Source organism: Aplidium turbinatum, chromosome 12 (genome assembly GCF_918807975.1).
Source record: "Aplidium turbinatum chromosome 12, kaAplTurb1.1, whole genome shotgun sequence".
Classification (NCBI taxonomy): domain Eukaryota; kingdom Metazoa; phylum Chordata; class Ascidiacea; order Aplousobranchia; family Polyclinidae; genus Aplidium; species Aplidium turbinatum.
Genome location: NC_137483.1, coordinates 22832111 through 22859927, shown reverse-complemented (window position 1 = coordinate 22859927; position 27817 = coordinate 22832111). Strand labels below are relative to the sequence as shown.

Genomic DNA, 27817 nt, shown 5'->3' with positions numbered 1-27817 from the left:
ACTTCATGTAATCGTAATGCTCCATCTCAAGCAGCTCCTCCCCCGACGCCATGTGATCCCCCAGCTACACCATTTGAGAAAATTTTTGCAGATTATTTTGACTATGGGGGCCGTCACTTTTTGGTCATTGGGGACAGATTCTCTGGGTGGTCGGATGTATTTGCCACGCCATCAGGATCGAGTGCCGCAGGAGCAGCTGCTTTGACTCAACTCTTGCGCTCGTACTTTGCCACGTTTGGTGTTCCTGAGGAAATATCTACAGATGGGGGTCCCGAATTTACGGCTGCCGTTACTGAACTCTTTCTTAAAAATTGGGGTGTGCAGCACCGCATATCGTCATCTTACTTCCCTCAATCTAATGGTCGAGCTGAGGTGGCTGTCAAAACTGTAAAACGCTTGCTCATGACTAATGTGAGCCCAAACGGAGACCTGAACAACGATTCCTTCTTACGTGCATTGTTACAGTTGCGAAACACACCTGATCCTGACTGTGACATCTCTCCAGCAGAGATCGTGTTCGGTCACCCTCTGCGCGACGCATTCGGTTTTGTAAACCGCCTAGTCAAGTTCTCCAATCGTCACATTCGTCGTACATGGCGGGATACATGGAAGGCAAAGGAAGACGCCCTTCGCCTGCGAGCTGGTCGAACCGATAAGGCGCTGTCTCAGCATACTCGTCCTTTACGTACCTTACAATGTGGAAAACGCGTATTTATCCAAAACCAAAACGGCAACTATCCTCGAAAATGGGACAAAGTGGGAATGGTTGTCGAAACGTTGCCGCATGACAAATATGTAGTGAAAGTTGACGGGTCGGGCAGAATCACAAAACGGAATCGACGTTTCTTGCGAGTAATTCCACATACTAAAGCATGTGCCGATCCCATCCCTCCTCAACCAAACATCATTGCTCACCCACAGAGCCTCCCATCATCTTCTTTTGCCCAGCCTCCTGAAACGGACTACTGCCCTCCCCACCCTCCGCATCACGAAATAGGCCCTAGCCCAGAAATTGGAGAATCTCCGATGTTGCTTCTCGATGCAGATCACAGTCCGCCCGCACTCACCTGCCCGACACCAGCCTCAAGCCCGAAGCTTTGTGAGCCACAGCACTCACCTGAACCTCCAAAGCAGCCGCTACCTTTCGATTCAGTGGAACCAACCGAACCTACAAGTGGAGTCCCTCACATTGAAAAATCGCCTGTTTTGCGCCGTTCCACGCGGTCCCGACGGCCGGCATTGGATTTAGACGCATCCTCTGGTCAATGGGTAATCAAGGGGTCGAGCTCGTAAGTCTACAGTTTCGCCTTACGAGCTGGGGGGGATGCACAAATGCCTGCAGTTAGCATGCTTCCTTGATTACTTCTGCACTCCTTTTGTCACGTGTACTCCGCGAGGCAGTACTCTGTTTTATTCGTATCATTTCATTCTGGCAGGCTAGCGAACAACAGCTTCTTTTGTTCTAGTTCTAGTGTTGAGTTTAACAATCTTACGTTGTGTATTTTGTTGCAGAAATTGCGATTCGATCATTTTTCTTTTGTTAATACATTCAAGAAAAATAACCGTCTTTGTTCAGTATCCATGAAGTGGTATTCGATGAGGAGAACCGGGTAAGATGGTTGGAATGCGCAATTTCAGTACAAAGCCCATAATCCAGAAACTACCACCATGTCTAACAGAAGTTTCGTCAGACATGGTGGTAGTTTCACTGTTTATATCTTCAATGCATCTTTTCTTTGTTGTGTGAGCATCTGAGGCCGAGGGTCTATCTTTTTACCACCCCAGATTCACGATGTTTCCGGGCTACACCGGAAGGATACTAGAGAGCAGCCAGTCTTGGGTTTCATCATCAAAGACGCGCAGACCTTCCACTCCGTTGGGTGGCTTGAAAATGGTAGTCATTGATGATGATGTAGTCTGCTGTCTGTTCCTCGGCACCACATTCACAGCAGGAAGCCATTCCCCATTGGTGCATGGTCAAGCGGAAAAATCCGACGCCCGTACGGAAACAGTTGAAACGCACCTACGCATGTCTTTGAAGTGTCAGGCAGATTGGGGCGTGTGTCGGCGTCGGAAATCAACGAATGAAGTCTGGTGATACTTGATTTCCATTCAGAATTCCATCTTTAATGCTGAAATTCAATAATAAAAACCCTGGTACAGCCAAACATTACGAGTTTAGTAGCAGTTGATGACATTAAACCTAAATGACAAGTCTACCAGTACGACGTACAAAATAATATAACGAATGTGAAAACTCCGATTAGCTCAGAGAAGTTTTGTGTAAATAAATTTTTGTTTCATGTGGTGGTGGTAGTAGTCTAGGTTTAATTCGATGACGTCTCCGTTACAGAGGGTCGCCGGATTCATCTCCAAGTGCCGCAATCGCCCTCACACCATGCCTCCACATCGACCTGTCCAAAGCATCCTCTATTGTCAAGCCTCCTCAACCTGCCTTTACCGTGTTTTCTTGGGTGTTTCTGGTTTCCTACAACCACCCACTCGCAACCAATGCTCTTCTCAAAACATCATCTTCATTCCTCCTTAAAACATGCCCTTTCCACCTCACTCCATTCGCCAACTAACCAACATTCACATTCAACTCAAGCAAGTTTATAAGTTTTTTCTGGTCCATCAGCTGTACACCACAAATTGCCCGCACAATCTCAGTCATTGTTAAAATCGTTCTTGTTTTTCTGTAAGCACCGTGTCTCACTCTCCTACAGCGTTGCAGATCTCACACAACCAGTATAAACTCTTCCTCTCATTGTCAACGAAAATCTTTTACCACATAACAACTCTCGACACTCTGAATTTCACCCAACCAAACCTTACTCTTGCAGTCACTGCCGCTTCACTACCACCACTGGCATTCAATTTATCTCCAATAGATAGCAAAAGGCATTCACTGATTCAACTTCGTCATTCAGCTTTTCAACAGTACAGACCAGTTTTTCTTTCACATCTAAAACAATCTCCAGATCTGCATATCACCCTCTTCATCTTTGTACAATTGAATGACGCTCATAAATTATTATGATAGGTAATAATTAGCATGGTCACCAATGAATTATCGTTTTGATCAATTCTCATTTAATGAAACGCTAGTGGATAAACTGCCGTTTGTTAGATTACAAACATAAAAATCGTTGCTTGATGAAAGACCATTCAACGGATTTATTATCCGATCAAGAGTGACAGAACCGCACCCGTAATGAGTCACATGACTGCAATCAGCTGATTTAAATCTTGCCTTCCGATTGGTTAATAAACCTCATCTGCTGCAGCGACCTGCAGATTACAAACACCCGAACCGCACTCGCTCTTGACAACCTGGTCGTTAGAACACCAACATACCTAGTTTGATCGGTCACGGCCATGTCAGTTCGATGGTGGAGAACACAGCAATTGGAGTTAGCAAATGAGTTTTGAAGTTACGTATGGCCGATGTGCCGCCTGAAGCTGGAAATGTAAAAATGGATTTGATGACAGTTGAAAACCATGAAGTTTAACTTTCAATGCTGGTGACAATACAGCCGAAACCGCTTAATCGGACCGCGTCCGGACTAAGTCGAATTGGTCAGATTAAACAGGTGGTCTAATTAAGTGGAGAGAACAATGTCTACCAATTTTGTTTCATTTTCAGTCATTGATAGCTGACTAATCCCAAGTAACTGACTAATAAAACTTTTCTGTTTTTTGTGAACCACCCAGCAAACTGTCCCCTTGAAGCGGTTGACTGTCTCTTATCATTAGTCTCGTCCTGTTGCTCAACACAACAAACAGTGTACCAGCCTCATTTTTGTAATCAAATATCGATTTCGCTTTTAAAGCATCTTCAGTTTGATATTGTCAAGAGCCAATATCAAAACTGAAGCTCTTGACAATATCAAACTGAAGATGCTTTAAAAGCAAAATCGATATTTGATTACAAAAATGAGGCTGGTACACTGTTTGTTGTGTTGAGCAACAGGACGAGACTAATCCCAAGTAAGGCATTTTCTAACATCCCCAAAAAATGACTTTTCACTTTATAAAAAATGTCCATTTTTTTTCAAGTATTTGATCCACAGGATTTTTTGCAGATTTTATTGAGGCATTATTCAGATTTTATTTTAAAAGCATTCATTCAGTCTATCGCACAGTACATCCGGTACTGCATCATGGTTGCTGTGATTTTGCTAGATGACAATTGACCTTATGACGTGATAGCCTACTAATCAGTGCATTTTTTGCATAGCCAATCTGAACAATCCTGTCTCACACGAAAGAAGAAGATTTAACTTTTTGCTTGTTAACTTTTCTAGTGACTGTTTATTTTTTGAATGGTCAGGTTTTAATAACACAGTATTTGAAGTTCTAATAAGTAATTTGTGTTTTTTTAATTTCTGCCGATGGGGATTGTGTGATAAAGCGAAAGTACATTTTGGGCTCCATGATGACAAAAGGTAGAAAAGCACTGGTGTAAACTACACAATTAACAGAAACTTACTGCCGTTAAATACAGTTATTCTTTTGCAACTAGACGCGCTTATGTTCCACTTTGCATTGGCCATGCACTTGACCACGTTTGTGCCTGCCAGCTCCTGGCCTTCCCCGCAGTTGAATGCCGTCAGAGAACTATACTTAATGAACATGCTGTTGGTGTGGAAGTTGACGGTGGAAGTAGAAATGCTGCTTGAGCAATCTGGAAAGTATAACGATACATTGGTAGGTTTGATTGACAGATTGACTACCACCAACATCTTGAAAGTATGTATAGTTCATTTCATAGCTGTTTTTTTTTGCGACCCATCAAACAACAAAGGCATCACAAAAGTTCATGGAATGCCGGTTCGTTAAAGCAATGACGCATTGGATTGTCATTGCATAAAATTATTAAGCCACAAACATGAAATCAATGTCACTAACGCTGTACGGCCAGAAATTCATCAAGGAAAGCCAGATTGTCACAGACAAGTCGGACATGAATGAAGCCATGGGTCAGCTGATCGTGAAAGGTTAGGTTTGATGAGATGAATGTATTTCCATCGAAGCAAGTGATAGTTTCATCTTTTCCAACAATGATCCTCCTGTTGCAAACAGCGTCTCCTTTCAGCAGACCGGTATTATCCAACTCCCCACCGTATAGCCAAGTGCACCTTTGCACCAGAGATTTCTTGAATTGTAAATTTACCGTCATGCCTTCCAGCCCTACTGCAAAAGTTGTTCCATTTATCGGGAAAAATTCCAGCCGCTCGAGACGTTCTGCCAATGCAAGAAAAGAAATTACAGGGTGACCCAAAAAGATGCGTACCCATGTTTTATTCGATTTTTTCACATTTGGAACACATCTTGGGAAAGCCATAAATTGACAGAAAAAGCTGAAGCTCTGGTCAATGGTCTTCCATAAACTGAATAATGTGTGGTTGTAATTTGAAATAAATAGCTTTTCAATCAAAGTCACAACTGAAATTTTCATGGGTACTCATCTTTTTGGGTCACCCTGTACAACATAAAACATTGCACTGTAAACATCAGCTGATCGATGTGGTGCAGAGCTAGTATTGTGCAGAACCAAAAATAAAAGATATTTAACTATAAGGTGAGTCTCATACTTGATCCAACTATAAACAATGAGCTATTGTCGCGTGATAGGTTGTAAACAATCTGTTACAAACATCCCATGGACAGATGCGTCACAAGTACAACTACATACTCGTTTACCATAGATGTATCTGTTGTACAATTGTTATTAGAAAAGTTTCAATAGAATAAAGTCATCGTTGGTGAGAAATATATTGGTTTGTTGTCAGCTTTCCGTTTTTTGTGATTACCGTCAAAATGCTCTACTAGACTACTGATATATTCTTCTTATAATCTCTACTTTTGCAATCCACAACAAATTGAAACCATGTAACTGACTCAACAGTTGAGTGCCACACTTCTGAGATGATCAAAGCGTGTCCAGACATAAAAAAGACGCTATTTTGGGTCTATTTGTGTGCACCCACGTCTCCTACCCAACACAGCCCCACTTTCACCCACGTCTTCTACCCAACCTTCACCCACGTCTCCTGCCGAACACAGCCCCACCTTCACCCACGTTTCCTACCCAACACAGCCCCACTTTCACCCACGTCTCCTACCCAACCTTCACCCACGTCTCCCGCCGAACACAGCCCCACCTTCACCCACGTCACCTGCCCAACACAGCCCCACCTTCACCCACGCCTCCTGCTCAACACAGTCCTACCTTCACCCACGTCTCCTGCCCAACATAGCCCAACCTTCACCCACGTCTCCTGCCGAACACAGCCCAGCCTTCACCCACGTCTCCTGCTCAATATAGTCTCAGAACCAACGTGTCCTACCCAACACAGTTCAACCTTCACCCACGTCTCCCGACGAACACAGGCCCACCTTCACCCACGTCACCTGCTCAGCACAGTCCAACCTTCACCCACGTCTCCCGCCGAACACAGCCCCACCTTCACCCACGTCACTTGCCCAACACAGCCCCACCTTCACCCACGTCTCCTACCCAACACAGCCCCACCTTCACCTACGTCACCTGCCCAACACAGCCCCACCTTTACCCACGTCTCCTGCTCAACACACACTCACGTCTCCTGCCGAACACAGCCCAACTTTCACCCACGTCTCCTGCCCAATATAGTCTCAGAACCAACGTGTCCTACCCAACACAGCTCAACCTTCATCCACCTTTCCTGCCCAACCTTCACTCACGTCTCCTGCTGAACACAGCCCAACTTTCACCCACGTCTCCTGCCCAACATAGCCCCAGAACCAACGTGTCCTACCCAACACAGCTCAACCTTCATCCACCTTTCCTGCCCAACCTTCACTCACGTCTCCTGCTGAACACAGCCCAACTTTCACCCACGTCTCCTGCCCAACATAGCCCCACCTTCACTCACGTCTGATGCCTAACACAGCCCAACCTTCACCCACGTCTCCTGCCCAACACAGCCCAACTTTCACCCACGTCACCAGCCCAACACAGCCCCACCTTCACCCACGTCACCTGCCCAACACAGTCCCACTTTCACCCATGTTTGATGCCCAACATAGCCCAACCTTCACCCACGTCTGCTGCCTAACCTTCACTCACGTCTCCTGCCGAACACAGCCCCACCTTCACCCACGTCACCTGCCCAACACAGCCAAACCTTCACTCACGTCACCTGCCCAACCTTCACCCACGTCACCTGCCCAACACAGCCCCACCTTCACACACGTCTCCTGCCCAACACAGCCCAACCTTCACCCACGTCGCCTGCCCAACACAGCCCCACCTTCACCCAGGTCACCTGCCCAACACAGCCAAACCTTCACTCACGTCACCTGCCCAACCTTCACCCACGTCACCTCCCCAATATAGTCTCAAAACCAACGTTTCCTACCTAATACAGCCTCACCTTCAGCCACATCTCATACTCAACAAAGCCAGTTTCACCCACATCCCAAACCTAACATATCCCACCATTACTCACGTTCCATACTCATTACAGCCCAACCTTCACCCACGTCTCATACCCCAGACGGCCCCACCTTTACCCTCGACCTATGCCAATTGCCTAACACAGTCCCATCTTTACCCACGTCCCATGCCCAACACAGCTTCACATTTACACACAACTCGTACCCAACCCCACCCCACATTTAACAACGACTCATACCAAACGCCGGAATGGCCCGTTTCGGCGAGGCGTTTCGGCTAGTCCGATTCGGCGAGTTCCCTATTTGGCAATATTTTGAAATTTTGGAAAGGAAATTGTCGGGTACCGTAGCCTAATTATTATTGCCATTTTTACATCGTTTTTACGTCGTTAAACGTTGAAATCGTCCAGAAAAAAATAGAATGTTTGAACTATTAAATTAGAATTCGTCATGTTTATGTCATTCGTCATGTTTATGTCTATAAGTTAGTACTTTTGAATAGTTAAAATGATTAGTTTGGATCAACAAATGTGTGGCATACAGACAAAGAAATCATGTACTGCTGCGATCCTCAAGTGAAGCCCTGAGGTTTTATTCAAATATAAACTTTATTCCGGGTGATTAAAAATAGGAAAACTTTTGAAATCAATAAACTCTTGTAGCAAGGGCGTTTAAACTTCAGCGCAACCAAGAAAATTTCAAGCCAATAAATAGTACAGGCTACGAGTAAAAACATTTTTAGCAACAGTATTACAATACTGTACAAAAATAATCACAATTTAAAAAAAGGTATAGACCTATTGTTCTGTCATAAAAGAAATGGCTGAGTGACTCTCAGTGTGACCTGTTAGGCTGCATGAAACTAGCGCAATGTGACCGTATAATTTGACAAAGAAATTGAATAGAATGTAAATGAGAAATAATTGAGTGTAACCGAATAACACAATAGGTCAATAATGTTTTCTTCAGACGAAATTTAACAAATCAAATCCAGGCAACATATTATTACAAAGTTTGAGCCCAAAATAACAATTTATGACAATTTTTGTCACTTTTCCACTGACATAAAGCAACAAAATTTAAATTCAATTAAAAAATCAAACACTTTGCATTGAAATAAAAGCAAGAAAAAAAACATTTTTGAAGTGCGATTGATCCAAACTTGTCTGGCAGCCCAGCTTAAAAACTGACTAGGCTTGATTGCTCTGGCTGGCCAACGTTCGATTTTTATGTCAAAAACTAAGTAATTTATCATTAAAAACTCTTGCGCTGGTTTAATTAAATTGATTTATACCGATACAACACACACTAAACCAGAAAAGTTTAAAAAAACAACTGAATTTAAAACAAAATAGGTCGAAATTTGATTTTGTTACTCCGATTTTAGGGTACGAAATCGGGGTACAAATTTTTCAGGAAACGAAATAGGTTGCATCCAGACTCAACATAGAGACATAGCTTAATTTCCGAAAAATGCCAAAGAAAGCATGATCTTATCCTTTTGCTATGCCACCGGACAGCACCATTTTACAGTAATATTCATGAACAAATTTTTGTTGAACATGCTCTCAGAATGTCTCAAATTCAAAGTAGTTTTTCCAATTTTTCTGGGAGAGGCCCCCCCATACCCCCCGCCGCTGGGTGTCGTCTTCAGCAATCACACCATCAGGCTTCGCCGCCGACCGTCAAACCACCCCCCTTCAAAATACCTAGCTACACTACTGAATTGGATCATTCTCAATGGGGCCCGCAAAGCATATTCCGCACAGGGCCCGAAATACCCTTAGACCGGCACTGGACGTAGGATTCAAAGAACCGAATAAGCCTAACAGTTCGTATATACATTGATTCAATGTTTGAATAGTGAATAATATTCAATTGTTGGATTTGCAGAAGGCGTCGTTGGATTTTCAAAAAATCGCCGAATAGGGAACTCGCCGAATAGTAGCACTCCAACCCAACAGAGCCCCACCTTAAAGTGAAACATCGGCAAAGTCTAGAACGAACAATGTCAACGAATGAAGCTGATTTTCACATTTTCACAAAGGATGAAAAGTTGAAAAAGATAACAGAAATGTTTCGGAAAAATGTCACAGATCTATTTTCAGTTCAATTTTTTTATTTTTTATTTCTGACCATCACAGCGAAAACAATACACGTCAATATAGCAAAAGTCTAGAAAAAGGTGGAAGCGACAAAAAGCGAACGTTAAGACCTGCTTGAGACTGAAATAAGTTATTAAGATAAAATATTGGCACGGTCGCAACAACTTCAGAAAAATTTAAGATAAAAAAGGAAATAAATATTTAAAAATAAAAACAATAATATGATATACTGTATATATATCCAGGCTATAGCATTATTAGCCTATACAGCTTTAAGCTGATATTTTTAAAATTTGTATAAATAGACACTTTTTATGAAGATCGGCCATGGTGCGTTAACAAGAGTGCTAATGGTCGTGAGGGGAACACTTCTTGATGCGCTTATAGCTCAGAGCAATGAAGAGGAAGGCAGGCAAAGAAAACCCCAAAAAGAAATCCTACCACGGGCGAAGCCACACCTTCTTATTTTCAGATAACATGCATACGTGACAAATTAGAAATTGCAGCAAATTCCGATCATACCTGCAGTGCAATGCGCGTTTGATACGTTCCAATGTGCTGTGAGCAAACAAACAACACTTTCTTTATTTACAGGCGACCCTTTGTTGCAATGGTACGTCCCGATACATTTGTACGCACAAGAAACCGGGTGGGTTATCCGAACGGAGCCTTGTTTGGTTGAACAATCTGACAAACAACATAATACACGTGCGATCATCAGTTGGGAATAGAAGTAACAATCAGCTCAAGTGTAGCTATCCTGTGAATACTGTGACGTAGGCAACAGTCACCTTCACGCGGTCCCCCATGTATATAAGTAGCTATCATAAAAATGCGATACGACGACTGTCGAAACCGAACCTCGACCCGGAACGCTCAGCACAAGACCCCACGAGAACCGCTCTTTTCAGAGCGCGGCAGTCCCACTGTCGACAAGTACCGTCATCCCACCATCTTACAACTGAACAACCGCGTCGCTGCCACAACCCAAGGGTGGTAAAAGGCAGAGCCTCTCGACCCTTGAAGTGGCGAAGAAGGTTCAAACGAAAAAGAAGATGAGCACAGCTTTTCTAAAGGGGAAGAAAGCGTCACTGTCACGGTTTCTCTCTATCTCTTACCAGGAAAAAGACTTGGAAAGGTTCAATGACGTAGTTTAATGGGTATAACCGAAAAGCAGTCAATTAAATGTCGAATAAGTTCTACTGGTGAAATGATAATGAAAATTCTTGAAGGACCTTAACGAACGGCTTCTCAAATAACTCTAATTTCGAACACAATTTATATCAGCACCAATTCTCATCTACCTGTATTCAATTACTTCAAGTCTCAATCACCAATAATTTCTGCACCAACTACCAATCCACAACTCATAACACAACTCTCATCATCAACTCATAATAATCAACTTTCATAATGCAACTCTCATACTAATCAGCTCATAATAATAATCCATCAATTTACACCACTATTTATAGCAGGTTTAAAGAAGTTTCTAGATTGTCACGTAGGGCAGAAGGTTCCAGAAAACACGCCACATAATAAAGATTTCGCAATCACTGATCTACTGTTAAACATCCTTATGACGTCATGACAAACGTCACTCGGCAATTGTGAAAAACAACAGAACATTCCAGATTTGTTCCGAATGAATGTCCCGAATGCTCTGGAAACACATTACATAATAGAGATCTCGCAATCAAAGGTTACTTCAGGTCAGTAACCGATAAAAACACATCGATCAAAATCCATAATGAAAACAGCACGTTCTGTCAAGATACAAAGAAGCCCGACGCGAGGCCTTGCACATTGATTGAGACAGTCACATTTAATCAAGTTTATGCCAAATCTATTTTTTTAAATGTGGTAAGGTTTTATGAGCTTACAAATGCACAGTGGGATGTGTGCTCAAGCACTGAAACCCTATGCGTCAGACAATACTAAGAACAATATATACATATTACATACACAATCATACATTGCTGAATATAATATTCGTAATAATAAGTGGTTTGAAACACAAAGCGTTAATCATGTTGGTTAGTTTTTGAAACAGAATTGACAAGTGATTGCCGCCAAACATCCAACCAGCGGTAACACACAGTATGCAGTATGCTGTGCTCGTGTGGATATGGGAATAAGGCCATTTTGCATCACGAATTCACCAGAATAAAGCAAGTCCTTAAGCAACTGCAACTAGTTTAACCACAACCTTACAAGATATCAATGTCAGTCTTACAAAACTTATTATAACTCTACAGCGTCAACCATGAAAAGCCATTAACGATTCTAGGTAAGAATTCATATAGTAGGCCTACCTGAGACGAAACTACTCGTGGAGAATAATGTGCGTCAAATAAAAATGTTACCAGATATTATTTTAAATTGAAGTATATTTCTAATTGGCTTAAAAGTCAACCAACAAGCTGCTTTTCAAAACCGCGCAGAATTGAAACAAAGCCACTTCTTTTTTGCCCACCAATACTATTTGAAAATTTATACAAGTCCCAGAAGACACGTAAGCAATTAGCCTGCAGAGTGCAGATGTTTCAATTGTAGTTTAGTTCGCAATTAGGCCTAAACAGAACATTTAGCGAATTTATACCTAAAAACAGATCTAAAATGATCATTAAGGTATGACGTGGTAAACGCCCAGACAAGACTTTATGAACATGTGATTTCTCTGAGGGCAAATTCTGCAGACAAAGAGACCTGGAGATACAAGCACCAAATCATTGATGAGAAGTCGCTCGTTAGACAATACCATGTATATTGCGCAAATTATGGAATTGATTTACCAAGGGAACTGCCTTCACTTTTAAGCTCCAAATAAAAATAAAATTTATGCCGAAAGAACATTTGGCAATACTTTTTTTAATACACCTTTCTCCTGGTATGTGGTTTCGCATCTCGAACTTATACAACAAAACCCTGATTTCTTAGATGTAAGTTACTCTTAATTTCACAAGACTACAACATAAGTAGATCTACGACGCATTGGTAGTAGACGAAGTATTGATAGTTATCAACTTTTAGCCATATGTGATTACTTGAACAATAAATAATTAAGTTTAACAGATTCTTCTTAAACAATGAAAGTGTTTTCCTAAACATACCAGAAATTCTTACATTTTACGTCTATTGCTGTTCTCACGTACGCAACGCCCCGGCACTCAAAGCGTAAAGGTTTCTTGCCAAGCTTTAGGACCTCATGGAAGGTGATATTGCTGTGTAAGAAATCGCCAACTACTTCACAGATCATGGTTTCGTATCCTCCAACCACGTGCTTTCTTGGACACCCAGAAGAAACATAAAGCTTAACATTGTCCAACTTCCCGTTATACCTCCAAGCACAACTCCCCAGCCGATGCGTGCTCAGGACAATGCCTGCAGTGACACCGGAATACCCCACCGCGAATGTACTTTCTTTATCTTCAGGGTAAAAGGAAAATTTTTGAATATTGACTGCAAAAAAAACAATCCATCAATATCTCAACAATCGTTTAAAACAGGGAACGTTATGAATCACAATGAAAAGAATTATAAAAGTGAATCTGCAGCCTTTCACCTTCCGAAACTACACCGAAGGCTATTATATATTTTAACTTTAAAGATGGAAAATTTAAGTACTTTCTCCTTTTTAGAAGAGTGAAAAGGTTTTACAAATAAAAGTTTAATGTCTTGGAATAAAATGAAAGCAAGATTTATCAAATATGAACAAAGAAGCGCCCTACTGTGGCAAAACGGCAAACCGGTGGAGATTTGTGTTTTTTTTTTACAAAAGTATAATATAGTAACTGGCTACAAGCCAATGGAACCAATGTGTGTAATCTCGATTATCATCGATCAAAGTAACGAGGAACAGGGAAGCTAGGAGACTCAGCTTAGCGTTACGGTGAGTAAAAAACAAACACCGGTAACAATCCTGTTTTCTATGACCACAATCGAGTCAAGCCGTGGTAGAAAATTTAGACCCTGAGCAGTTGTGGCAACAAAGGACAAAAATGCGATCGTTTGAAAACCATTGTTGCTGGGAAACAAGAGACTGTAACAGAATGCACAAAAGAAAATCTGAGGTTCCTGTCGCGAATTGATTGTGATATTTCATAAGCCTCCATATTGTGAACCGGTAAAGATCTTAAATAATATAATAATGATTCTATTTGAATAAGACCTTCTGATGATCCGTTAGGTGAAACAATTTGTAAAGGCTTCAGATAGTAATAACTATATTTGATTTAATTCGCTCTGCTTTGCCTTTTTGCTTGGCATTGAGCACTTTTTGTAGTATTAATAGTTTTCATTGTTTTAATAATGCTAAATATAAAACAATCTTGCTGGAGAGGTAACGTCTTTTTCCATGTTTAGTTCATTCTTGTGCGCTTTTTATTTCGCTTCATGTATACTAGTTGTTCAGATGCTTGACAAGAGCTAACATGTTGTGTAATCGAAAACGTTCGCACGTTTCAATTTATTTCTGTATATTACACATTAAAGCAAGGCCAAGACATATTCCAAAGTGACTGTTAAAAGAACCTTCCTGGGCGAAACAAAAATAAGTCAAACAGAAAAGAACGTGCAATAGCTTACCTTTAATGCAATTGCTATCTGTTACGTTCCACTTGGAGGAATGTAAACACTGAGCCGGGAGACTGTCAGAGGGGACATAACCCTTAATGCAAGAGTACGTTCCAAGACATACAGCAGGACAGGGGTCGGTCTTCAATTTGACTATAATCTTCCCTTGAGTTAGAGGACAAACTGGAAAGTGTCAAAACAAACAATAGTTTTCAAAGCATGAACGTCTCCTGCCGACGTGTGTGACGTAATACGATGGATTTGACAACCTCTTCTCACTGTGGACGTTCAAAACAGATTGTTAACAAAAATTCGAATGCTCAGACCATCAGGCTACTAATTGGGCAGTATTGTAGGCAAGCGGTTGACTGGAAAAATAAAAGTAGCAGCACATAGCTGTTTGAGGCTAGAAGGTCTCAGGTTTAGCACCACACCACCTGCCAATCGCAGATAAATGTTACAAAATATATTGAAGGAATCAAAAAAAAGATTCGGCTACATCCCTTAATTCGGTTACATAAATGTTAATGACAAAGCTCTAAGTTTGAACGGTTGATGTACTTCAACATACAGATAAATAGCAATCAACCAGACTAACGTCGTATACAGATATTATTGGGGAGCTCCCATTTTTGGTTTCTACCGCACTTGACTAAGTCATTGTTCAGTGGAAAAAAACCCTTTTGGCAAGTATAGCGTCCATAGCAGGTTCTCCGGCAAGGTTGGACTACATATTTAATGCTAACACCGTCTTGCGAGGTAGAGCAATCTATAAAAACAAAAAAAAATGTATTAGTTTGTTTTCCAATATAAAAACGTTTACTCAAACTTTTAATCAAATTAGTCGAAGAAACTTTGTCTCAGCAGCAAAAAGTACCTCAGCAAAAAGTACACGTAAGTAAGCCATTATACAGTCACAATACAATCCTATCCAGCCACATAGGCTACTCTTGCTCTGAAAACTAAAATCGTTTTTTTCTTTCCTGTTCACTTTCCTTTTAAGAAGTTTATGAAGGTTACTGTCTGGTATGGATCTGGATAATGGATATTTGTATCTTTTGTTGTACCGGTACGCATAATAAACTTAGGTTTAGCAAGACTAACTTTTTATGCAACCCTTTTCTTCATGAAATACATGTCGTGACTACCGAGAGTACCTAGTTATTCTTACATTTTCACGAAAGGACAGTTACATGGATTTAACCTCGCCTGAAAGTTTTTCGGAACATTCAACTAAATAACCACGTTCTCGAAACATAGATTTATAATTCTAAAACAAAACTTCGTTCCTAAACTTTTCATCAAATTTTCCTATAATTCAACTGATGATCCACTGGGATGCACGATTGCACGGTGTGACAAAACATTTTAAATAAAGTAAACAATATCACACCAAATCAGAAGAATCGGTTTATTTAAATACAGAGTTTTCGCCACACAAGTGTGGCTTCATCAGTATAAACTGCAACGATAATTAAGAATGATATACTATTAAGATGATTATAAAATTTAATGAAAGTGTTGAAAAAGTAGGTAATATATATAGTAAAAGAATAGAAAAGATCAAATATTATACATAACTATAAGACTTTAGGTCAATACATCAGATAATAAGATGATAACCAACATGTAAAAATTCAATTCTATTAAAGTTATAATTAAAGAGAACTTCTATAAAACTAGTTTCTACGTATTATAGCTCCTGTCATTTGTCTGACTTGCCTGACTTCTTACGATGACATAGCCTACACTATTTATTATCGTGATAGTAAGGAATAAAAACAAACTGAACCGCTAATCTAAACAGAACTAAATTCTAAGAATGTTGAGATGCAATGACATTGGCATAGCAACGATAAAAATGCATTTCAATAATGATGTCATAATGAAAAATTTTATATTAGAAATGAATTAAAAATGAACAAGGGAGTAGTATAGAAAAAAATGTATTGAAATGTTTAAATCAAATGTTAAATGTTTAAATCAAATCGAATGAAATGTTATAGATTTATAAACTTGAAAATATGCAGAGAGATGTTATTAGTTTCGCTCAGTGCTCCTCAGCCGGTGCACGCCCAAACGATGCGAAATGTGTCGGCATAATTTACTGCATTAGAAAGCACAGTAATTACTATCACGATTTTTGCAATGAGTAATGTTAATCTTTTGATTAGCTTGGTAGAATGGTAGTTGAGTTTTTGCTTACGATTTTAAAGTGCTTCTGACAGGAAAATAAATTCGCTAAATTTACCTAATTACCAAAGAGATGACACTAACAAACTTCCCTGACCAGCAAATCGTAAAAAATATCAACAGGCTACAAGTTACACGCTTGCAAACTTTCGTTCACTTTCGGCGAATCTGGCACTTATTTAATTGAGAAAATAAAAACGGCAACACCGCTGTGACGTCGCCATGGGTGGGAAGGATACTTTCTTTCTCTGTGGTGAGTTGGTAAGGTATGGTACGACTACCGGTACTGCAAAACGTGAATGTGTGGGGCTCTGTTGGTCTAACTCTAAAGCATGTGCAAAATGAGAATTACCGAAAAGAAAAAGTCAACTTGTTATTACTATCAGGTTTAGATCAAATAGGTTGAGTTTATTTTTATCAAACAGCATCTCAATTCGATTGAAATTGCAGTTTTTCTAAACTCTTGTAGGCCTACAATTTTGATAATTTTTTATTTGTCCTAATCTGGCTATAGCCATTTGCAGTGTAACAGCAGTATCTCAGATACAGTAGCCTACCCTTAATTTATGGTTGAGATAATGCCTGGAAATTGCTGTTTATGTGACGGTGTCAGTGACAAAGATGTGTGCTATCTTTTCACGCTTTCCAACAAAACAAGGTGCTGAGAAGAAAATAGTCAAAGTTTTCTTCAAGTGTTCGAAAGTGGATGGACCATGCAAAACTAGTCGTATATGTTCACCTCACTGGAGATGATTTTGTTAACACCACCAACCCGATTTAGATCTTCCCTGCAATGAGTGGCGTGCTGGGAACTCTAGGTGGTGCGTTTGCTACAAGTGCGAGTCTATGTCCCAGCCCAATGAATGTGTATGTTGCCATGAAGTGCCACAAACGAAATAACTTTTGAAGAAAGACAAGAAAGACGCATCTAGCTGTGTTACCAATTTGACCGATTTTGAGGCACACTTACATCCTGCAGTTTTGAGGACTTTTTTTATGAGGAGCAGGAAGAACTGCAGAAAAAGCAATAAACCGAAAGGAGAAAACGGAGACCTATCAAAAGAGTAAGGATGCTACATTAAGCTAAAAATACCCTAAACGCTAAAGAATGCACACTAAAAGAAGTAATTTTATTTCCTTGTATGCAGTATCGGTAATTAGTCGCTTATTATTATTATTATTATTATTATTGTAACTGTCTCCGCCGCCAGTGTAGCCAAATCGTTTGGCATCCGCTGGCTTCGATCAGTCTTTCAACAAGGTAGATAGGATCTCCATTCTGTTTTGTCCATTGCGATGTTTTGCAATCGATGGAGATGTGGTGTGCTGAGCAGGGATCCCAGGCCAGCTTTTCTGATGTCAGATCTCAGCAGTTGTAATAAATTGGTACGGTGACGTCCGGTTCGGCCTTGGTACTTTTTGCTGCCAATTATTGCAAATTCAAGGGCTTTCTGGGGAGGTGAGTCCTGGTGAAGTCTCAGAATGTGTCCAAACATGTTCCATCTCATGGTGGAGATCTTGCAAGACAATGGTTCACTGTTGCATATTTTGTAGAGATTTTTGTTCGAGATAAGACTGTTTGGCCAAGTATGACCAGTTATGACACGTAAATGTCTTCGATGACAGGCATCCAATCTTTCAAGACTTCCTTTGGTAACAGACCAGCTATTACAGTTGTAGATCATAATTGGGATGCAGTACGCATTGTACAATCTTAGTCGCAACTGTAATGGGATTCTCGATCTCTTGCTCCATAGTTTCCAGTGTGATCTGAAAGCGACATTGCCTAAATTGCAGCGGGATTTGACATCGGCAGTGCTGCACAATAATGATCCCAAAAGTTTGTGTATACGCCATTTTTCGTTTCCTCGAATCGGTAGGCTATCAGTATCAGTTTCATTTGTGTCTGCAAGAAATATGTGGGTGAATTCAGTTTTAGTCTCATTCATGAAAAGATTGTAGTTTTTCAGGTTCTTTGTAGCAATAGATTGTAGCATATCAAGTGGCTGTCTTTCCTCATCCAGAAACTCAACATCGTCTGCATACTCCAATTAGTCGCTTACAGGCATGTATTGGAGTGGATACTACAAGGTGATGCTCTCGGAAGCAACAATCGGATTGTGCTGCCGTCATGCATTGTTTTGGCGAACCCGAAACAATTTTCAAGTCCAGATGGCCGTTACACCGGATTTTAATGGCCAACTGAAGGCACATTATGAGAGAGATCTTTTATTTATTTATGAATAGTGATGAATGATGATGAATTAAATATGAATGATAATTCGTACGATTTCTTCATTTTTCACTTCAAGTATATTTTAGGTTTTGTAGAAACGCATCCAGTACAGATTTATTAAACTGCAAAAAGCAATAAATCTTTGAAAAAAGCAACCGCTTCTACCAACTCCGACCAAACTGTGATCCACCAATTACATCTAGAAAGCATTTGTTTTATCCGTCGCTAACGACGCCCACCCAGGATGACGTAACACCACCAAAGTCGTCCCAGAGCAATGAAATATGGAGTTTCGCCTGTGGTGGCGCTGCGGAGCAGTCGTTTTGTATAAAGTTCGCCCTAACCAGTCGAGCTTCGAGGTTAAGATTAAAACGTTCGCTAAGCATAATTCTGTGCTAGGAAATGCTTAGAAAAGCTACTATACTTGGGTCCAACCTGTCAAGGGCACTTTAATGACCCATTAACGCATTCATATTTTTTTACGGAGAGAAAAAAGAGTAGCTTAAGCCCAACTTGTTAAAATTATGAAATTTTATAGTAATGATTAATTGTCGAGACCTCCCGGGACGCAACTTTGTAAAAGGTACCATAAAAAAATCCCCTTTGAACAATGGTTTGACCAATCAGAGCGGTGCTGATCAGTGGAGCATGATGATAACGTTACAAACATCCATTGTTACTGAACAGTGGACTAAACAACTGCAAGAATGAGTGCTGGAAAATAAAGTTAAAACCATAATCACATTACCAGTCAATCCTACCACCTTCGCGCCCCCCTTGGAGAATCTTTACGCGCTCCCAAGTTTAAAAACCATTGACCTAGGATTCTAGGCGAAGCAAGCATTATCTCTGTTCGGTACGCTAAGGAATTTTTGATCTTTTCAATCAGGTTTGGTACCAAAACTGAATTTAATTGCAAGTTGTTCAATCATTTTTATAGTGCGCTAAGTAATTTTTATTTTGGTAAACAGTTTGTTGTAGTGTAGCTTGATTCACTTCTGACTGACCAACACAGCAATAATATTTACCACCAACAGAATTGATAAGGTCACAATTCAGAATAGCCTACTTGCAAAAAGTTCTAAGTCGTAATAGAAATGTCTGTTATAGGCTACACCCAACCATTACAGTTGCCCAGATAATTTACATTGTTCACCAAATCTACATGACAGCATTTATTGAGGTGAGGTGTTGCAACCGTGCCATATTTTTAACTGATTGTCCTGCTTTGGTATCATGCACGTTATACGTCCGGTTTTGTCGCTTCTACCTTTTTCTAGACCTCTGCTACGTTTGTCATAGCCTATATTGTTTTTTCGTTGTGATGGTCAGAAATAAAAACAAACTGAACTGAACTAAATTGAGAACAAATCGTTCTCAGGTTTGAGATTGTCTTATGTTGACCTCTCATAATGACCATTAAAATATTTTGTATCAACAGATTTTTTACAGTAATTTTCTCACACATATGGAGTAATTATTGATAACCAAATGAAGTAGAAATCAGCATGAATATTATGTGATGAAATCATTCAAAGTAGCAGTTGTTATTAAAATATTCCCAATAGACAAACTAAAGAACAAATTAATCCTAATGTACGGTACATAAGATAGTATTATAGCTTTTACATTTTCCCAGTGAACACGTTATAGGCATTTTATAAAAACATAAAAAAAATGTGAAATTTGGTGATAGGTTATAGCTACTAGCCTAGTGATGGCTCATGTACGAACATGCATGTTGTAGTTCAAATCCTTCGTCATGACAGGCCATTTCATGTTAAGGAAGGTGCCAGTTTGAGGCATTAAATTTAAACAGCAAAAGAGTCACCATGAACCCAACAAGACCTCACAGAAAAATTTCTAACTAACAGGGTTTTTAATGAATGCAGTTTTAAAGCTAGGTTATGTTCATTGGAACATGTGACTGAGAGACAAACTAGTAGAAAGGAATCTGAAATATCTGGTATTTTTTGAAATGTTAAAGTACAATCAGCACTTTCCAATTTAACCTAAGTGTGAAGTTTAGTTGTTGGTAGGCCATACCGATTTGTTTCATATTTTCAACCCACCATTCAAAAACGGCTGGACCACTGGGACTGACTAATCAACATTCTAAGCCTTGAGCAGTGCCGCCAACTACACTCAATGAATGGGTACCAAACTGTTTCCAAATGGGGACTAAATTGATAAACAGAGTACCAAATTTGGCAACACTAGCCTGGATTGGTGAAAAACGCAATCTCACGCCCCACTGACTGTTGAGAACAACATATCACGCTCCACTGATCAGTACCGCTCCGATTGGTCAAACTATTGTTGAATCTCGGTATAGGGGATTTTTTTATGGTACCTTTTACAAAGTTTCCCCCGGGATAGCATGTTGGGTGACGATTTAATAATAAACATTACCATAGCGCGCAAATACAACCATCAAGATCATGAGTTAGTGGGTGGCTTACAATGAACATATCGGGGCCTCAAAGTACAGTCATTCAATGTTGTGTTAGCAGTTCCTATACATTGCAAAGATGTTAACAAATTGGAAAAACTCGGTTCCCAAACTCGGCCGCCAACTCAGTTGCGATGTTGTATGGTACAAATACGTACGGTAACTTTTTAGTGTTCGCATAATGTCATCATTATGATTTTTTATAAGCACTTGTTCGATTACGCTGTTACGAAAACCAAGTACTCATAGATTGACAACATTGAGCCCACTAAATAAAAAGACTATCAACAAACATGAGGCAAATAACTCACAATTTTTTCTTATAATCTAATCCAGTCTAAACAGGAAATTAGGTAAAAAAAGCGACAAAAACATTTATTTTCTATTTGGTTTGGTTTTATTCCTAACCATTTTGTTTTATTCCTAACCATTTTGTTTATTCCTAATCATTTCGTTTTATTCCTAACCATTTCGTTTTATTCCTACCCATTTCGTTTTATTCCTAACCATTTTGTTTTATTCCTAACCATTTTGTTTTATTCCTGACCATTTTGTTTTATTCCTAACCATTTCGTTTTATTCCTAACCATTTCGTTTTATTCCTAATCATTTAGTTTTATTCCTAACTATTTTGTTTTATTCCTGACCATTTCGTTTTATTCCTGACCATTTCGTTTTATTCCTAACCATTTTGTTTTATTTCTAACCATTTTGTTTTATTCCTAATAAAAAGAATTGTAAATAAAAAGAATTGTAAAACGTACATCCGAGGCAGCTTGATTCGGTGACGTTCCAATTTGTATTAGCCAGGCACATGGCGGTGGATGCGTCGGCAGGAAAAGTTAGCACAGAGCAAGAATAAGTTGCAGTACACTGGTAATCACAGGATTTGGAGTATGAAATAGATCCTTTATTCAAGCATTCTAAAAAAATTAAATAAAAACAAAATAAACCGTCAAAGACTAATACTCTAAAATCTGGTTTAAATCAATATGACTACGTAGGAATATGGCTGCCACCAGGTAATTTGCAACAAACTCCTTCCAGAAGTTCAGCTTCATACTGTTTGGTTGTCAGTGGCAGCCCCATGACAACCAGTTTGCTTTGCCCCAGCCAAATATCAAGAGAAGATAAGCAGATAACGAAATGACGTTTAAACGACGTAGAAACCACATCAGCCGAATATAGCTACGTTGGTTTGAGAAGTGTTGTTGTGAGCATGTTTAAGATTATTCCAAAAGAACGTGATGTCTACGTTACGTTTGCTTCAACGTTGTATCAACGTCACAAAACAACGTCGCAACAACGTTGAATTTTGGTTTGTTTTTACTTTTTATGTGTGACTGTAATATGGACCATCTTGAGTCTGATGCAAATAAAAACAAATAAAAGTTAAATGTCATGCGCGGGGAACTGCAATGTCGTTATAGTGTTCTTCAATCATGTTTGTTTGAGCGTGGTATTAACCAGGACTGGAGCCCGGAGCAGCGGGCTTTCAATGAAGCCGGAGTCTTCAACTCCGCTTACTTCGGAGCCGGAGTCTTTAACTCCGTTTGCTGTGGAGTCGGAGCCACAAAAAATGTAACAGCTCAGGCTCCAGTTTTGACTGAGAAACTCATGCGTTAATTTTATTAAATCTATGTGACGAGACGAGAAACTATGAGAGAACCGATCATGTCATATTTAGAAGCATTTTTTACAGAGAAGATTGTTTCGTCACAGATCAACTAGCAAAATCACAGGCTACATACAAGACACACCTTACATAAAACGTATGTGAACGTTGAATCAATAAAAAATACGGGTAAATTTTGCTAGTTGGTACTTAACCCTATCTGTAGCGATACGGGGTTTTATGAGGACGCCCCACCCTAGTAGTGAAATATTTTACAGAAGGAAATATGCTAGAAATGTGAAATTTCTTGACTTTTAGTACTTATTCTTTGCGAATTTTCTAAACCTTCACTGATCATTTTTCTAGCTTCCTGTCCTTTACAATAAGCGTTTCGTCTCAGGTGGCTAGACATTTTCGTGCAATGCTAGTTATACTGTATATTGTTAGTGCAATATAAATGTTAGTGCAATTCCTTTGAAATGTAAAAACGCCCAAAAATGCCTTATATTTATGAGCAAAAGTAATTTTTTGTTTAGTTTAGCATTAGTCTATGTTATAACTAATCATAATTTGAGCACAAACTGAAACTAATTTAGATGCTTTTTTATGTTGAATTGCTGCTATTTCTTTCACTTTCTTGTTTTCGTTGAATAAAGATTTTTTGGTTACTTTTTTGCAAAATTAAAGACACCTTTTGAGTCTTTTAGGTTACAAAAAAATCTCTCTAATTATAAGCTAATTCCACATATTTTAACCTATTTCCTTTCAATAAACAGATGCAGCTATGAGATTTTAGAACTCTCCAAAAAAGGCAGAATTCATTTGATTAACCTCCATTATAAGCTAATTCCTTCAAATAAGTAGGTGCAGCTATGAGATTTTAGAAATCTATAAAAAAGACTGTCTCTGAATTGGGATTTCTCCGAATAGTCGCAGACCGAGCACCATGGCTACCTAGAGGTGCGGCCTAATGTGCAGGTTTTTGACTGCTGCTAATGTTTTTCTGTCTGACTAAATTTTTCTAAGATTTTTTTTACTTTTTGCTGACTCGTAATGATATAAAAGCATTTTGTTGGCTTGGGAAAGCAGTAAAAAACGAGAAAAAGTAGCCTAATTTAAAAAAAAAACGTTCAAAGAAACTTGGCAAGCTTCTAACGGCCTGACTGAAATTTTTTGAATGAAGTTGTCTTTGTTTTTCAAAGCCTGGTGACGTTAACACCCAATTTGTCATCTGGGGAAAACAAGGTTAAAATATTATTTACAGCCAATTTCATTCAGACACTTACTAAAAGTTGGAAAAATATGTAAAAGTTTGCAGCACGTAAGAAATGATGGCATACCTCTAGGCAGCGATCCTACCATCCAATCCTAAGAGATTTAATTTCGCTATCCCAGGCGATAACCAAGTTTCGCGTCATTTATATCTTGTCATTGAAGTCTTGCGTCATTAAGATCATGTGTTATTCGCTTCTCGCGACATACAGATTGCATTATTTGAAATTGTTATAAACACTTGGTACGATTGACAAGCCCTCCTTGACGCACGGGTTCTCACATAGCCAAATTTTTGCAGTTTGTATGTAAGCATATTGATAAGGTGATAGCATACGAGTGAATTTTTTAAATATATCAAAAGTATTCCATCCATTATTTAAACTATTCTATTTTTTTCACAGTCAGCTTAACAACATGCTATGGTATCATTATCCATTTTCTTATACTAAACCTTCATGTAATAAAAAAAATTTGCCTAAACAGCATCGATAAAGTTAAAGTTTAAACAAATAATAACGATAGAATAATATTGCCAACATTAACATATGGAGCAGAAACATTGGTCACTGGCAAAACAGCAAACAAGAAAACTTGCAGCAGCGCAAAAGGAACATGGAAAGAACAATATTAAAAATATATAGAAAAGACTAGATTAGAAACGAAGTTATCAGAAACAACACATAGCGAAGATGTCATTGAAACAGCAACAAATCTCCAGTGGTAATGGACGTGTCATGTAACAAGAATGACAGACACCAGATAATCACAGAATGGACACCAAAATATGCAAAAAGAACTAGAGGAAGACTGAACAGAAGATGGCGAGATGACATTGAAGAAATGATTGGTATCATCTAGATGAGAACAGCGAATAACAGTTTGTGAAAACATAATGGAGGCAACCCGCCAGCATAACTGCTTGATGGGGATCGAACCGAAGTACACTTTTTACTAATAACCGACTTCAGCCTTCAGTTTTTAATGCTTTTGCACGGTGTCTGTGCCGAGTAGTTTCGTAGGCCATGGCCAAAACAGATTAAATTGCTGAATGACATTAAAGAAGAATTGATAAAGACTCAGCTTTCCATCGTGTTCCGAAAAAACAAAACTCACTTATCGAAAACTAATCAAATTATGAAGTTTTGTTGCTTACGTTTTACAAATAATGGTGTGGAGTAAAACTTCGTAAAAGATCCTTGGTAGCCGATTTTATATCCTGTGTGACTCGATTGAAGACTCGAAAATGTCAGCACGGATTTCACTTCATCGTTTGCAGATTGCAAGAGAAACGGTGAAACACTGTGTGGAATGATTTGCAATGTGTAACATCAATATATGATGCATTAGCTTTTGTTGATACAGTACTAAATGCAACACTAATGTCTATTTCATTTCAATAATAATATCCACTTGAAATCGCTACATTCGAGCAAAATCTGTTCAAATATGTCGATTGGAAAAAGCTAAAAGTACGTTCGTGATTCTCCTGAGTAAAACCATATATTGCTATTCTATACACTATTGTGCTTCTAAACCTATTTTCCTAATCTGTCATCGACAAGACTTATACATACATTTGACATAAAGAACTTAGGCAACATCAAGCAAACAGCATTCGATTTAACAGCATTCTTCAACCTTTTCGTCACCACGGAACGCCTGATTTATGTTTGCGTTTATAAGGGAAGCCACACTAACAAAAATTCAGATTAAATCAATAACGTTTTTGTCCAGAGTATGTTGTTGTCATATCCAAGATTACACCTAGTGGTTAAAACAAACAAAACCCGGTGGTTGAAGATTTAGATGGAAGCCAATCTTCATGTCCACCTTCCTTCAGGCATGTCTTTAAGTGTCTTGCCAAAGACACGGCATGCTCTTGAGCGGTGTTGAACAAGCGACCTTTCGAACACCGAGCCAGGCCTCTCACCTCTTGGCTATGCAGCCGACTTTAATGACATAACAATGAACAAGTAAAACAATAATTATTATTAATGTTTCATTTTCGGTTTTAACTGCACTCAACCTCTTGTTTTAACTAACTGGCCTACTTGGGAATGTGAATGCGGAAACGGTGATCTAAAAATTTAAAATAACGCATCAATCTATTGAAGCAAGAACTAATTTCCCCAAAGAACGAGAGAAATTAATTTCTTTGAAAACAAGTTTCTTAACAAATCAATTTTTCTCGCGAAACCCTACCACATGTTCCTCCCACATGTTCCTCGGAACCCCCGTTGAAGAGCACTGATTAACTACCGTTATACATAACACCATTTGCTGCATTTGCGGATAAAGCGAGATGGCATAACAGATTAAACGAAATAAAGTTAAGAATGTACTGAACAAATTGTTGAGCAGTTTCATGTTGCAGACGGATGCGGGATTACAAAAAAAATACAGTTAAAATTCAGGGATATCCCAAAATCTCAACCCTTGCTTTGAAAAGCATACCAAGCTATTTTTAAGCAATCATTTTTGGATTTAGTCGTTGAGTCACCATAGAAAGATTACTTTGCTGCATAGAAAAGTTAGTGCAATGTTTTTTTTTCATTAAATTAAAAAAATTAGAATATGCACTTTAAACTGATTTCGAAAAATTGTTGATGATTTTACTCTGTTAAAAATAGTTTTTTCGAATTCCCTAAAGATGCAGTTACAAGCAAATTGTTCAGTCGATGTTGAAGGTGCACTGGTGCAGGCTGCTTAAGCAACCTAAAGAAATTAGAAAAGATGATTGCCCTTGATATGAAGTGCAACTCACGAAGTCACAACATGATAGCACTAAAACTTCTGATTTCAAATTTTTGTGTTTCATCTACCTCGTATCAACCAAAACTATTACATTTCTTCATGTAGAAATATTGACATATGATAGGCTATTGGCTAAATAAGTAGATAATAGCTTTACTAAATAATGAACACTTTTATGTACTGTAGGTTTTGTTGAAGTACAGTAAACTGCGTAACCCTGCAAATTGAAAACAAGTAATAAAGAATGCTAACCGAAAATATTCAGTACCGTAACGAAACTATAGCCTCTACGTTAGCTCCCGGTTGCAAAATTGTTTCCTGATGACAAGGCATAGTAATGCTACGATTTACTTATTGTCGGTCTACAACTGCTAAGGTCTTTTAGTTATGGGAGTCATTTTAATTTTGTTTCATATTTAGGAAGTCGTCACATTCTTCCCCGACTAATTCTCACTGCGTTGTGCAAGAAAGAACATAATCGGTATCGTTTTTAAAGTCTTCGGTATGACCTGACCTGGAATCGACCTCAGATCTACCAGTAGTAGCCTACTGTAGAGTGGAAGACGATGACCACTCGGCCACTGAGCTTGTCATTTCAATCGTTAAACTCACACTGGGCTATCGGCAAGTATAAGGTGTGACGACCCGGGTCATACCGCAAGCAACAATGATAAGCAATCGTGAACGGATATGGCATTAAAAGGTTGTGTCAGCTGAATATAATTTACAACATACAGTCATCACTTATCAACTTTCTAAAACATTCTTGCAGCCTACTTACGTGACAGCTATTTGTGGGTCAAATTTACTTTTGCTGCTGACATAACTGGTCTTAAGGTTTCTTTCCACGCTAACAGTTCCAATCACAACCTACAAACGGAATCATGTTAATATCAAATAAGGATGATATCGTGATGTGAGTGGGTGGATAAGATGCTTGGCGCCCATTTAAATGATCTTGAGGACCATTATTTTTTCTTAACCTTTTTCCTTGTTGGCACCAGCTTCAAAACAACAATCACTTTTCTCGCCCCCTTCTACTGTGGAATGAAAAGTAATAGCCACCTAAAATATTTCGCATGCCTGGAAAATAAGCATAGCTACTTACGTCATTTTATAACTAACCCTGCTGATTCAGCATCCACGCACTATTTAAAAATCTCAGTTAA

The 27817-nt window shown here is 39.2% G+C and overlaps 2 protein-coding genes across 2 annotated transcripts in view; both read right to left on the bottom strand.

Moving 5' to 3' along the window:
- Nucleotides 1-1552: 1552 nt before the first annotated feature.
- LOC145780853 (uncharacterized) lies at nt 1553-14953 on the bottom strand. Its single transcript, XM_082592500.1, has 8 exons — nt 14722-14953; nt 14136-14306; nt 12675-13010; nt 10071-10235; nt 4912-5247; nt 4493-4687; nt 3358-3462; nt 1553-2132 (listed from the first exon to the last, which is right to left on the bottom strand). The coding sequence occupies exons 3-7, from the start codon at nt 12805-12807 to the stop codon at nt 3371-3373; spliced, it is 921 nt and encodes a 306-aa protein (XP_082448626.1). The 5' UTR covers nt 12808-13010; nt 14136-14306; nt 14722-14953; the 3' UTR covers nt 1553-2132; nt 3358-3370.
- A 6269-nt stretch (nt 14954-21222) lies between these two features.
- Nucleotides 21223-27817, bottom strand: part of LOC145780694 (uncharacterized) — a 28200-nt gene continuing 21605 nt past the window's right edge. Inside the window, exons 4-7 of the mRNA XM_082592315.1 lie at nt 27430-27518; nt 25048-25193; nt 21769-21927; nt 21223-21227 (exon numbers count right to left, since the gene is read on the bottom strand). Of these exons, the coding sequence (XP_082448441.1) occupies nt 21223-21227; nt 21769-21927; nt 25048-25193; nt 27430-27518 (399 nt within the window). The remainder of the gene's footprint in view (nt 21228-21768; nt 21928-25047; nt 25194-27429; nt 27519-27817) is intronic.

Coding starts and splice junctions, on each gene's coding strand:
- LOC145780853 (XM_082592500.1), bottom strand. CDS start 12,807: ATGATCTGTGAAGTAGTTGGCGATTTCTTACACAGCAATATCACCTTC. Junction 10,236..12,674: donor AACAGCAATAGACGTAAAAT/GTAAGAATTTCT, acceptor GTTGTTTGTCAG/ATTGTTCAACCAAACAAGGC. Junction 4,688..4,911: donor TGAATTTCTGGCCGTACAGC/GTTAGTGACATT, acceptor TATACTTTCCAG/ATTGCTCAAGCAGCATTTCT.